Source organism: Pecten maximus, chromosome 6 (assembly GCF_902652985.1).
Source record: "Pecten maximus chromosome 6, xPecMax1.1, whole genome shotgun sequence".
Taxonomy (NCBI): Eukaryota; Metazoa; Mollusca; class Bivalvia; order Pectinida; family Pectinidae; genus Pecten; species Pecten maximus.
Window position 1 is genome coordinate 9830215 of NC_047020.1, and position 14535 is coordinate 9844749.

Consider the following 14535-nt stretch of genomic DNA (forward strand, 5'->3'; position numbering starts at 1 on the left):
CACAATTGTAGTTTTTGCAGCTTAGTATTGTTAGTAGCCACGAAAGGCACATTGTACTCAGGTATTCCTGATCATAATAAACCACCTTTTCCTATTTGTTTTGTCATGGTATAATTGCTTTATTTGAATACAAATGTTGAAGAAGTAATACGATCCATGTTTCGTTTTTAAATTGCTTTCAATATTTAATACATGCATTTCATCTCAGTTCACGTTCTATATTTCCCATATTTAACTTTATTTTATTTGTAACACTCGATATAAGACCTGGAAACTAAAAATAATTTCATTTCCTTCCGTGAATGTCGCAGAATGTCTTAAAATGTTTGATTTGGTGTCAGGGTATTGGTTATAAATACGATATATCAATCAACGGGCAATCCGCCAACACTTTATTTAAACTTTCCTCACAGAAATAATTCACAAATAGAGATAAAAGGTTATCAAAATTTTAATAAATAGAAAAACAAAATTCTCTTTACAAAGCAACAGTATTATCTTTGATGGCAGATATGTTTACAATTAAAGCACAGCGCGAGTACGGCGGCGATTATAATAAGGACACATATGAAGGCATACGAAGCAATGATTTGGTATGCAGCAAAGATATACACAGTCCGATCACACCAGTTACTGGGTTCGTGAAGTAACTGATGATAGTGTGGCTCCCAAATGTCAAACACCCAGAACGTCCCCGCCACAAGCCAAGCGAACAGAAATGTCGTGAGCAGTATATCCATCATCCTGAACGTCCGTGACGCAAATGCGCCGTCGCCTTCGTGCGCATCGTAAAACGAATCGAGTTCTTCATAACGTTTGCTTTGGATGTTATGCCACACTGTTCCAATGATTTTAACCATGCCGAAACAGCCACCGACCAAAAGATACACAGGGATCTTCCGCTGTCGTGGACATTCGTTGAGGTATTTCACACCTGTTCAAAAGGCACGTGACACTAAACAATAGTACCAATACACACAACAGAAATATTATGGAAAAACAATTGTATAGTATCAAAATCATTAGAAATTACTTAATTTTAATCATCTTAAGCTGCTGGGTTAGCAAGGCATATTAATTGAAAACAGCTTTATCAGTTTTCTATTATCCTTGACATGTATATTATCGTTATTGCATACCAATACCGTGCAACATTTACAAAAGGATATATGTTCGTCTCAATTGATTACTAGTGTTATAAGTTTGCAATACATTATGTAATTCAATCACTGTCTTTAATTTCTGCAATGTTCTGAGGCAATGATATGCACATAAGACATGTTTAAATGTATTTCATTACACATTAATGCATGCTTCGTTACGTTTGTACGTTTCTTGTTTCGTCAGGATGCGATGCTTTTATGACAGTAAGGAATGGGAAAATGTGAGGACAATATGTTATATAATCAGGGATATTTAAAGAAAGGAATAAATGGATTGATGTCAGATAAAAGAGATAGAATGGAAGACAGACTGTTAAGAACAGGGTGCTATTGTAGGATAATGTATGATTTAAAAGAAAGGCAGGAAGCTGAATGGAAGAAGGGACATTGGTATCATTACGTATAATTGAGGGTTTGGCTTAGCCTGGAAAACTCTGGACAGAGTAGTGGACAATGGACCACCTAATAGGTGTCCATCTCAGGAAAATAAGTCCAACCATATCATGTAGTAGACACATCAGTCAGATAATTTGCTTTTTAAGTAAATCCTAACTTTAGTAAAACTAGAAGACAGTCTGATAGAAGGAGACAGAAGCGAGAGACAGAAGGGTTATCATCGGGAGTGTAGGTCTGTACTCTGGGAGAGACAGAAGGGTTATCATCGGGAGTGTAGGACTGTACTCTGGGAGAGACAGAAGGGTTATCATCGGGAGTGTAGGTCTGTACTCTGGGAGAGACAGAAGGGTTATCATCGGGAGTGTAGGTCTGTACTCTGGGAGAGACAGAAGGGTTATCATCGGGAGTGTAGGTCTGTACTCTGGGAGAGACAGAAGGGTTATCATCGGGAATGTAGGTCTGTACTCTGGGAGAGAGAGAAGGGTTATCATCGGGACTGTAGGTCTGTACTCTGGGAGAGAGAGAAGGGTTATCATCGGGAATGTAGGTCTGTACTCTGGGAAAGAGAGAAGGATTATCATCGGGAATGTAGGTCTGTACTCTGGGGGAGAGAGAAGGTTTATCATCGGGAGTGTAGGTCTGTACTCTGGGAGAGAGAGAAGGGTTATCATCGGGAATGTATATCTGTACTCTGGGAGAGACAGAAGGGTTATCATCGGGAATGTATGTCTGTACTCTGGGAGAGAGAGAAGGGTTATCATCGGGAATGTAGGTCTGTACTCTGGGAGAGAGAGAAGGGTTATCATCGGGAATGTAGGTCTGTACTCTGGGAGAGAGAGAAGGGTTATCATCGGGAGTGTAGGTCTGTACTCTGGGAGAGAGAGAAGGGTTATCATCGGGAGTGTAGGTCTGTACTCTGGGAGAGACAGAAGGGTTATCATCGGGAATGTAGGTCTGTACTCTGGGAGAGAGAGAAGGGTTATCATCGGGAATGTAGGTCTGTACTCTGGGAGAGAGAGAAGGGTTATCATCGGGAGTGTAGGTCTGTACTCTAGGAGAGAGAGAAGGGTTACCATCGGGAGTGTAGGTCTGTACTCTGGGAGAGAGAGAAGGGTTATAATCGCGAATGTAGGTCTGTACTCTGGGAGAGAGAGAAGGGTTATCATTGGGAATGTATGTCTGTAATCTGGGAGAGAGAGAGAGGGGTTATCATCGGGAGTGTAGGTCTGTACTCTTGGAGAGAGAGAAGGTTATCATCGGGAGTGTAGGTCTGTGCTCTAGGGGAGAGAGACAATATCAGGAGTAGATTTTCGATGCTAGAGAATGGAGGTGTGAGAAACTGATTGTTGTCCAATATCAACAGAAGACCAAACGCAAGCTGGAACTGAAAAGCTGACTTGAGTTATAATTCCTTGACCGGACAGACACCAAAAAGAACGTAAAGCGCACAGGCACACTATGTTGAACAAAGATTTAAAGTAGTAGTTATAATATGTCCTTGTATAAACGTTTCCAATAGAGAATGTCTTCTGTACGAGTTCATACAGTATACCCCAACAAATGTTGTATACTTGAATGGATGTTTAATAAAATATTGTTAAAGTGTCTGATCCAGTTATCTCTCTTCGACTACACGGTCACCACAGATAACACGTGATTCTTATACTTTGTTGGTTGATAGTATCTTCAAAAATGGGCATCGATCAATTCGGGTAATTGAAGTGATGGGAAATGTAAAGGAAAAAAATCAATTTAGTTTATGCGTAAATTCTAATGAATCTTCGTGTATTATGACAAAAACTGTTGAAGTACACCTAAGTTAACACTGGCTATTTTTCACACTGATGTAACTGATTTTATTAACGATGCTTTTATCCCTACTATTGACGTTTGGAACCCATTTCAATATCCCGAGTACAGAGTTTCACTGCCCGTCTAATCTGAGATAGAATTCGTCAGATCAATGCTTGATGATGCAATGTACATGTATACACAATCAAAACTACATATTAATAGCTTTTTTACCTCCAGCTCTATCCTCCTGTACTTACCGACGGATAACATGGTGATTGGTAGCGCAGTGGATATCCCAACAAGCACGGTTATGAAGGCTTCAAATGCAAAATAAAAAAAGAGAGAATTAATCCGAAGAATTGAGTGAAGAATCAATTGTTCTGGATACAAGATACAAAGATGAACTTTGAAACCTTCAAAGAGAAAAAAAAAAGAAAAAAAAATAACAGAAAGAACTTTGCAACACCGATCAGTGATGTGCTATCTGTTCTTTTAACTGTAGCGGATTTCTCCGTCAGCCAATAGAGTGTGACGATGCGATACACTTCGTCAACATATAGAGTGTGACGTCATGATACACTTCGTCAACACATAGAGTGTGACGATGCGATACACTTCGTCAACACATAGAGTGTGACGTCATGATACACTTCGTCAACACATAGAGTGTGACGTCATGATACACTTCGTCAACACATAGAGTGTGACGTCATGATACACTTCGTCAACACATAGAGTGTGACGATGCGATACACTTCGTCAACACATAGAGTGTGACGTCATGATACACTTCGTCAACACATAGAGTGTGACGTCATGATACACTTCGTCAACACATAGAGTTCATCGTTAGGATACACTTCCTCAGATCATACAGTGTAACGTTACGACAAAATTCGTCATATTATAGAGTGTAAAGTTATGATACACTTCGTCAGTTCACAGAGTGTGACGTTATGATACACTTCGTCAACCTATTAAGTGTGACGTTACGATACACTTCGTCAACCCAAAGAGTGTGACGTTATGATGCTCTTCATAAACCCATAGGGTGTGACGTTACGATACACTTCGTCAGCTTATAGGGTGTGGCGTTACGATGAATTTACACTTCCAAACTGATGTTTACGGTCATCATTTTATATATGGTTTTTATAAAGTTAAATTGGATCAGAAAGTATCTAATGTACACATTTATCATATTTTATTTACAGTGAAAAATCGGAAAGTATTCATTCTATAAAAGTGATATTTTTGCTTATGAAAAAAATCGCTTTTTCTCATTTGACCAATCAGAACTCTGCTTACAAACGATAATGGGGAAATCAAGATTTGTATATAGCTCTCCGTCATGTTACATGACGTCATAATGCAATAAAGAATACATGTATAATGTAACGATTTGGCGTACAATTGTGAGCCGTTGACAGGGGAACAGAATGAATTCTGGAAGAGATTGAGCTACCTCGGTATATTTTCCTAATAAATGTAATTAACAAAACATCTAACAGCATCTACTGAAGACATCCTCTATCTTCTGAAGACACTGTTAGATATCCTCTATCTACTGAAGACACTGTTAGATATCCTCTATCTACTGAAGACACTGTTAGATATCCTCTATCTACTGAAGACACTGTTAGATATCCGCTATCTACTGAAGACACTGTTAGATATTCGCTATCTACAAAAGACACTGTTAGATATCCTCTATCTACTGAAGACACTTAGATATCCGCTATCTACTGAAGACACTGTTATATATCCTATATCTACTGAAGACACTGTTAGATATCCTCTATCTACTGAAGACATTGTTAGATATCCTCTATCTACTGAATACACTGTTAGATATCCTCTATCTACTGAAGACACTGTTAGATATCCTCTATCTACTGAAGACACTGTTATATATCCTCTGTCTACTGAAGACACTGTTAGATATCCTCTATCTACTGAAGACATTGTTAGATATCCTCTATCTACTGGAGACACCGTTATATATCCTCTATCTACTGGAGACACCGTTAGATATCCTCTATCTACTGAAGACACTGTTAGATATCCTCTATCTACTGAAGACACTGTTAGATATCCTCTATCTACTGAAGACACTGTTAGATATCCTCTATCTACTGAAGACACTGTTATATATCCTCTATCTACTGAAGACACTGTTAGATATCCTCTATCTACTGAATACACTGTTAGATATCCTATATCTATAGGAGGGAAACATATTTGGTATTACTGAAGACACTGTTAGATATCCTCTATTTGTTATTATAAAATGAAATATAAATACTCTCGCGCAATGCTATCGTTATATGTGATACATTTTGTATGAGAAGACAGTTGACATCTACACATTAACACAATGTCACCGATAGGAACGCTAATGATAGCAATGTATATAGGAGAAACAAAATCATAAAAACAGTATGAAAACGTCGTTTCACATGGGGATTTTCCAAACATTAAAAACAGTTAGATATTTTATTCACATAAAATAGTTCTAGTTGAACACGAGTTATTGTATTTTATGTCATTTTATGTGTTTTAGTATTAAATAAAAATCAAAACAAAAACAGAAAACAGAAATTGCGGAGCGGAAGGACACCGTAAACAACGGTGCATTGGCGGGATCACCGACTGTTCCATTATTAATTTAGCATCTTATAATTTATATATTTATTAAAAGATAAAATCGTAAGACTTACGCTGTTCTTTTTATTCAAATCACCCTAATGTAAATATATGAATTAAATGGATTTTTTTTTCATTTTCATGGCGGCTATGGATAGCAGTAGCTATCTACGTATCTTCCAAAGTCAGCTAACGCGCACCACCGGATATTTGAAATAAAAAGCATCCATTCAATTCCTATATGAAAAAAAAGTGTTTGCAAACTTTTGCAAAAAAATCCGATACGCGGATTCATACAGTTAGCATTTTCCCCTTTAAATCTAAACAAATATTATTATCAATGCTTCAATTTAAAAAGAAATTCCAGATGGAGTTCCGAGATGGAGTCCCGAGATGGAAATGGACCCAATGACCACGGAAAATCAATCAATCTCCAAAAATGTCTTTATAAATTAATGTGATGTCACAAATCTTTGACGTAGCAATTGTGACTTTAGAACAGAAGAAAATATTTTTCAACGAGTGTATTTTTATTTTCAACATCAGTATATTCTAATCTGAAGAAGTACAATGTATTCTAGAATTGGCACATTCATCTCACCTCTGGGGTACACAATCGGTAATACATTTCGACTTCAAAATCGAAGACGTGATAAGTAAAATTGTCTCACCTGTATGACAAATAAGTCTGCCACTTCGACAGATAAAATCACATGTACCAGTGGCTTCTGTATTAGCTTCTTGTATCTGGATAAAAATAGCACCATAATTGCCCTGTTCCGTGTCCACTGATTTGCCTCTAGATGACCAGTCTATTGTTGTGTTGCACAGTTCTCGCTGATCGTCAAAAGACTGCAAATACATTTTGAGGATTTACATTTACCACATTATCTGCCTACTATCCAGTAAATTCGTCCATGAAATATTTGCATGATATTTATATATAGGCCCCCATACCATAGAGTGTATTCCATTGTCTGTGCCTGTCACAAATAAATTGTAACGTTATACTAAGGATGATATCAAAATGGTGTCACAAAAGGCTGCCTTCCTTCTTTAAATCATCTCAAATGAGTTTTCTAGGTTGTATGATAAAAAGCATCGTAAAATTTATTTTTAACCCGTACGAGATATTATGTAACACTTTTTTGGAAACTAAAAAAAAAAAAAAGGGGGGGGGGGGGGGGGGCGGATTTTATCAATCAACCCATAAAATGAAAACTCAATTAACATTGTATTTTTCAAATCTCATATGAAATGGAAACCGATTGAACAACCTACATTTACCTTAGTATTTCTGTTTAGACTGTATAGATCATTTGGCTGGAACATTAATGCCAGGTTGCAATTCTATATATTTCAGTATTTCTCACTTTGAGAACTCTATACAACACTTGACCTGAAATGATTGGCATGTGATACAGGGGTTGTGCTTGTATTGCGTTTAGCGCTATATAGAATAATATCTGTAAACCAGCGTGTATTAACAAAAATTTAGTAGTGACGTAGTCAATTGTTCTAGGAGCTCTACGTTTCAGCCATTTGTTGTTAGCCTATCCCGGGGAGAAGTTAGATATGCACACATTTCCGCAATATTCAGTTTAGTTTTTGACAAAATACTAACTTAAGGTTTGTTTTTTGTTCAGAGATAATCAGATAACATGAGAAAACGCTAAAATTGCCCTGATCAGTCCTTTCACAATGGCGCCGTCTAGTTCCGGTTCTCGTTACAAAGAGACGACGTCATGGATTATATGTTACCAATTCCCGCGCATATTTAGTCGCTGAGCCTTTTTTCACTGCGTATATAACGCTGAATTATTCACAGTCAGAGTTTACTAAGCTGAAGAAGGGAGATATGTATATATGCCTTTATATGTACATCTCCCCCTACCTCAGCTTAGTAAACTCTGCGAATAATTCAGCGTATACGTGGTATTGGACTCGGTATTCGTGAACTGTTACACACTTAACATTTACTTCCATAACCAACATTTTATATATAAACCTATGACCAACACACCCCATCAACTGGATAAAAACAACTCAATGTCACAGATCTCAGGCCACCCTGACGTGTCGGTATGGCATTGACTCTCCGGTATTACAGCATTGTTTACAATCCTGTAATTACATTTAGTACGTGGCCTAGATAAACACTACACGGATCTAACTTCCTGTCATGTAATGGCTGTTTTTATCAACGCATTTCTAGTCTAAGCTGTAATGTTTTCGTAACATTTCACAAATTGAAATCAATGCAATACCTCATTACTGACTCAGCGGAGAACATTTCGAAACTCATCGGGTGCTTCCGAGCGTCAAAAGGTTAATTGGATATCGACAAATTGTGCTGTGTGATATGACTGAACGTCCACAATTGATATATAACCTCACGGATCTTTAAATCGAACTCAAATTACAGCGAACTCGATTTATTTTATATTATTGTTTTTTTTTTTTAGATATTTTGATTAGTACAGAATATCATTATGTGAAGTGTTATTTAAGTGAAGTGAAAATCATGCTTCTTTCCACAAAAAGTCAATATAGCCACATCTCTTGGTCATTTATGGTAAGTTAGGGTGGACATATCATGGTTAATTTCAGTCGTTGCTATAACAGTACCGCGCTTACATTTGATAGCTTCCCCATTGGTATCCTCTGACTAGTGTTGTTTCACAACCATAAAAGAAATTACTACTTCCATTCCGGGCTATCGAGTTAAAATCTGGTATCATATCACGTGAGCGCGCGAGTGTCTATTTCAGTTTTGTTTTCAAATGATTTCCCCGACACATCACACCCATTGCAATAAAACATTAAATGATTGGATCTAATCGAAATCATATCAATTATTATTTTTCAAAATGGAGACCAAATCTTACGAAACAAGATTTTCTAATTGGTCAAAACAAATGCGAGATTGTAAACAGAGTTTAATGTGACGAGTGTCAATATGTTGGTGACGTGTCTGTAAATGAACGGTAACAGCCATCCCGATATCATTTTAGAACATAATTACCTACTAATTAATAATTATGTGCTATTTACCATTCCTGTACTGATCCTATACACTTACGCTGCACATGACTAAACAGTTATTCAATGGAATATATGAAGGAGCCATGTCAGTATGTTGACTGAACTAAACACACACGCTCTTTTAGACGTGGCGTTCTGTATGTGTTTTGGATAAACATCATTTTGTGTGTACACTTAAACAAATTTGTTGGTGCTGATGAAACATAAATTAATTTATCAATCTTTCATGAACTCCAAATACAAAGTATGATATTTTCTATACCTCCACAACGCGACTATCTGGCAATTCAGAGTTTTAAATAATATATATATAAGTACCCTCTATAGAGAAATGCATTATGAGATGTCAGTACAATTTTATAGTGCACGAATCATACTGAAAAGTTGATAGACATACGCATATGTATATCGTTTGTATGCGTTTCAGGTCAGTTTTGTTTAGATTCTCAATAACAAAAGATGGATTGAGCAGCACGCTTTAAGCTCTCTCGATCTAAAGACGCAAAAACACGAACATTTTTTCACTTTTCTCGGGAGACTTTGATAATTTGTCGTTAGATAAAATATCTTGTTTCACTTGATACCTCAAGTTTATAGAAACACGTCGCAGGGTCCTATTTTACATATCTTGATCCTGTGGGACATGTATTTGTTACACAGGACATATATTGGTTACACAGGACATGTATTGGTTACACAGGACATGTATTGGTTACACGGGACATATATTGACCCCACAGGACATGTATTGGTTACACAGGGCAGATATTGGTTACACAGGGCAGATATTGGTTACACAGGACATGTATTGGTTACACAGGACATATATTGGTTACACAGGACAGATATTGGTTACACAGGACATGTATTGGTTACACGGGACATATATTGACCCCACAGGACATGTATTGGTTACACAGGACATGTATTGGTTTCACAGGACAGATATTGGTTACACAGGACATATATTGGTTACACGGGACATATATTGACCCCACAGGACATGTATTGGTTACACAGGACATGTATTGGTTACACAGGGCAGATATTGGTTACACAGGACAGATATTGGTTACACAGGACATGTATTGGTTACACAGGACATATATTGGTTACACAGGACAGATATTGGTTACACAGGACATATATTGGTTACACAGGACATGTATTGGTTACACAGGACATATATTGGTAACACGGGACAGATATTGGTTACACAGGACATATATTGACCCCACAGGACATGTATTGGTTACACGGGACATATATTGACCTCACAGGACATGTATTGGTTACACAGGACATATATTGGTTACACAGGACAGATATTGACCCCACAGGACATGTATTGGTTACACAGGACAGATATTGACCCCACAAGACATGTATTGGTTACACAGGACATATATTGACCCCACAGGACATGTATTGGTTACACAGGACATATTTTGACCCCACAGGACATGTATTGACCCCACAGGACATGTATTGGTTACACAGGACAGATATTGACCCCACAGGACATGTATTGGTTACACAGGACATATTTTGACCCCACAGGACATGTATTGGTTACACGAGACATATATTGACCCCACAGGACATGTATTGGTTACACAGGACAGATATTGACCCCACAGGACATGTATTGGTTACACAGGACATATTTTGACCCTAGAGGACATGTATTGACCCCACAGGACATGTATTGGTTACACAGGACATGTATTGGTTACACAGGACATATTTTGACCCCACAGGACATGTATTGGTCCTGCAGGACATGTATTGACCCCAGAAAACATGTATTTGTCCTAAAGGACATGCATTAATCCTAGAGGACATGTATTGACCGTACATGTATTGAACCTACAGGACATTTATTGACCATACATGTATTGAACCTACAGGACATTTATTGACCATACAGGACATGTATTGACCCTACGGGACATATATTGACCATACAGGACATGTGTTGAGCCTACAGGACATGTATTGACCCTTCATGACATGTATTTACCCTACGGGACATATATTGACCCCACAGGACATGCATTGACCCTACAGGCCATGTATTGACCCTACAGGACATGTATTGACCCTTCAGGACCTGCATTGACCCTACATGCCATGTATTGACCCTACAGGACATGTATTGACCCAACAGGACATGCATTGACCCTACAGGACATGATTTGACCCTACAGGACATGACTTGACCCTACAGGACATGTATTGACCCTACATGCCATGTATTGACCCTACAGGACATGTATTGACCCAACAGGACATGCATCGACCCTACAGGACATGATTTGACCCTACAGGACATGACTTGACCCTACATGACACGTATTGACCCAACAGGACATGCATTGACCTAACAGGACATGTATTGACCCTACAGGACATGTATTGACCCAACAGGACATGCATTCACCCTACAGGACATGATTTGACCCTACAGGACAGGATTTGACCCTACAGGACATGAGTTGACCCTACAGGACATGACTTGACCCTACAGGACATGATTTGACCCTACAGGACATGACTTGACCATACAGGACATGATTTGACCCTACAGGACATGACTTGACCCTACATGACACGTATTGACCCTACAGGACATGATTTGACCCTACAGGACATGATTTGACCCTACAGGACATGACTTGACCCTACAGGGCATGTATTACTTTGGATGAGGAATGAGAATCGTAATGTTATTGCTTTGGAGATTATAGGGTTGTTCAAACTATCAACTGCACATCTTTAAACACATTGAATTGTTGTAATGATAGTAATTAATATCATGCAGGCGAATTTTATGTTTTTTTTCCGGCTACTGGTGTCAGTATTCACGGGAAGGTAAGGCTAAAGTAAGGCTGGAATTGACCGCTTTATAGAGCAAGATCAGGCGTTACATGTGACGTCGTTCTGTGAGTGTTAAACCAGAGTCTCTCCACATTTTGGCCAAACTTCCCACGCATGACAGCAGGTTTCCATATGTGAACCGCGATAAACTCCTCTGTACCTGCTCAAGTATATTACACAGGGGTCCTTTACTACAGACCAGTAGTCAAGTTCGACAAGGCAAAGGTATGCTATGCGGTATTCTGCTGGACTTCCTTTCTGGTGATAAACCCTAGCGATCAGTGACGTAATGTACATCTATAAATCTGATATACATCTTAACATTAAAACACTACACTTTTTTTGGAGCAAACATGAGGCTTTATGAAAATCATGGTATTTTAAAACTATAACACATTCGTGTATGCTCTTGAAAATGTATCTTGAATTATTTGATATGTCTTGAGATGAGCTCGGAAAAAATAAGAACAAGAGGCCCGTCTGTGTGTCTAAATAATCATCTGATATATCTTTACAGACAATTGTTTGTTTGTATGTTTTGTTTTTAAAACCTGAACAAAATATTATTATAAGTATCAAAAACAGTAAAATCAATTTATTCAATATCTAAGACAGATTTAAGACTAATGAGTATTTGATTCTAGCAATACTGCGTCTAAACAAGGAAATTAAATAGGCATTCTCTGTCCTTTTGTTTGTATACATGTACTACTTTAATTGGCGGATACATTTAACACTATGTGATAGACATGACTCGTGTTTCGTGATGTATAATGACAAATGTACACATTTTACCTCCACAATATCGATTTAGAACAAGGTAACTTTATAACGATGTGTAGATCGTTATTTGACTGTTTGATTGGTTTATCCTAAAGAAACAGTGAAATTGATGACAAAAATAGCCAATCAAAACCTGGAAAAGGTGACCAGTAATTTATCATTTGGTACTCACAAGGATTAATATCCAAATTAAAGTGTTCATAGACAGCTGACAATCCATATACATGTAGATCATCAACGACTGTAAAGTGTAACCTCACAAAATCGCACTAGAGACATAACAAATTTCTGAAAGCTATACTTGACGTATATTACATATATTTTCGCAGCACTATATCTAAGTTAAAAAAGCAAACTTCTGGTGGAATACGACGCTACCTTGTGAAGATGCTAGTTTAGTAAGATTAGTAGGTAATTAAAACGAAGGCTACACTACATAAACCATTGTAAAGTGTAAATACTTCACATCGGCAGGTCAACCTTGGTTCATTCTATATAGGTGGTTTCTTAATAGTTTTATTAAAATAAGCTGTATCCTAACCCATAAAGGCCTATATAACTGTGAGCAATTTTGACAATAGTATGGTAATTGTTATTAATGTTAAACAAAACCATTAAGTTGTGAATAATAGCTCTGTCTAATGCTAGCAATTTGTAGGCATATATGAACATTAAATAGAACTTACAACAACAGTGCTTGCAAGGCTTCTTGACGGTGAACTTTGGCAGGCATTTTCCGCTTTTATAGCAGCCACTGGTTTTGATGATCCCTTATAACTACCATAACTTCCGGTAGATTTTGTACTTCCGGTTGATATGCCCGTTGAGCTAGAGGAATGCATCCTTCGTCCCGAGCCCCTTTTCACTGAACCTCTGGTCTTCCTTACCATCGTCCCCTTCCGGACTAACATAGACATTTTGAGATAGTTGAACCAGCGCCCGGCCACCAGTGGACCTGTAAACATGAATGTCAGGATTACACGGAATCAAACCTAACCATTGTCTGGGGGCGACAATGCCGCGTATGTACACTCCTGTTATAATAACCATGACAACATCTGTTGCATGATCCAATCGAGAAATGACGACATTACGCGATATGATGAGACTTCCCTCAAGTCATCACCAGTGATTAAGCGTCCAATTCAGAAGAACTATTTCTAGAATTTCATATACCGTTTTAAAATGGCAATTCATCAAACCTATTTTGACCTGTTACTACTGGCGACAGGATCAAGAAAATAAATATACAAATTTCTGAAGTACGTATCCACCTACACACCACACATCTACATACGCACTACAGCTTCAATTTCAAATAATAAACACCAACACATGTACTGCAACTTAAATATCAAATAATAAATACCTACATACGTACTACAGCATCAATTTCAAAAAATAAACACCTACATACGTACTTCAGTTTCAATATCAAATAATAAACACTTGCACATGTACTTCAGCTTCAAAATCAAATGACAATCATCCACACACGGACTACAGCTACAATATCAAATAATAAACATCAAACACGTACTTCAGCTTCAATATCAAATAATAAACTCTTAAACTGGTACTTCAGCTTCAAAATAATATAATAAACATCAACACACGTATTACAGCTTCAATATAAAGTAATGGACATCAACATACGTACAACAGCATCAATATCAAATGATAAACATGTAAACACGTACTTCAGCTTCAATAATATTCACGGTTACCTTAACTCCAGAAGACAGGTAACAACTACAAGAAATTTGGGAATAGGCTGATCTCTGGCTTATGGAATTGATATTAGAAAAGTTTATTATCTTGAAATAGG

General features: G+C 37.6%; 1 protein-coding gene across 1 annotated transcript; it reads right to left on the reverse strand.

The window, feature by feature from the left end:
* Positions 1–435: 435 nt before the first annotated feature.
* LOC117328910 (transmembrane protein 272-like) lies at positions 436–13644 on the reverse strand. The gene is made up of 4 exons (XM_033886522.1): positions 13394–13644; positions 6671–6851; positions 3611–3670; positions 436–934 (listed from the first exon to the last, which is right to left on the reverse strand). The coding sequence occupies exons 1-4, from the start codon at positions 13622–13624 to the stop codon at positions 495–497; spliced, it is 912 nt and encodes a 303-aa protein (XP_033742413.1). The 5' UTR covers positions 13625–13644; the 3' UTR covers positions 436–494.
* Between the last annotated feature and the right edge of the window lie 891 nt (positions 13645–14535).

What these genes read in the sequence shown, in the direction of transcription:
- LOC117328910 (XM_033886522.1), bottom strand. Translation starts at nt 13,624, where the DNA reads ATGTCTATGTTAGTCCGGAAGGGGACGATGGTAAGGAAGACCAGAGGT. An exon ending in GCCTTGCAAGCACTGTTGTT is followed by an intron (nt 6,852 to 13,393) that starts GTAAGTTCTATT and finishes ATGTATTTGCAG; the next exon opens with TCTTTTGACGATCAGCGAGA. An exon ending in CAGACTTATTTGTCATACAG is followed by an intron (nt 3,671 to 6,670) that starts GTGAGACAATTT and finishes TTGCATTTGAAG; the next exon opens with CCTTCATAACCGTGCTTGTT.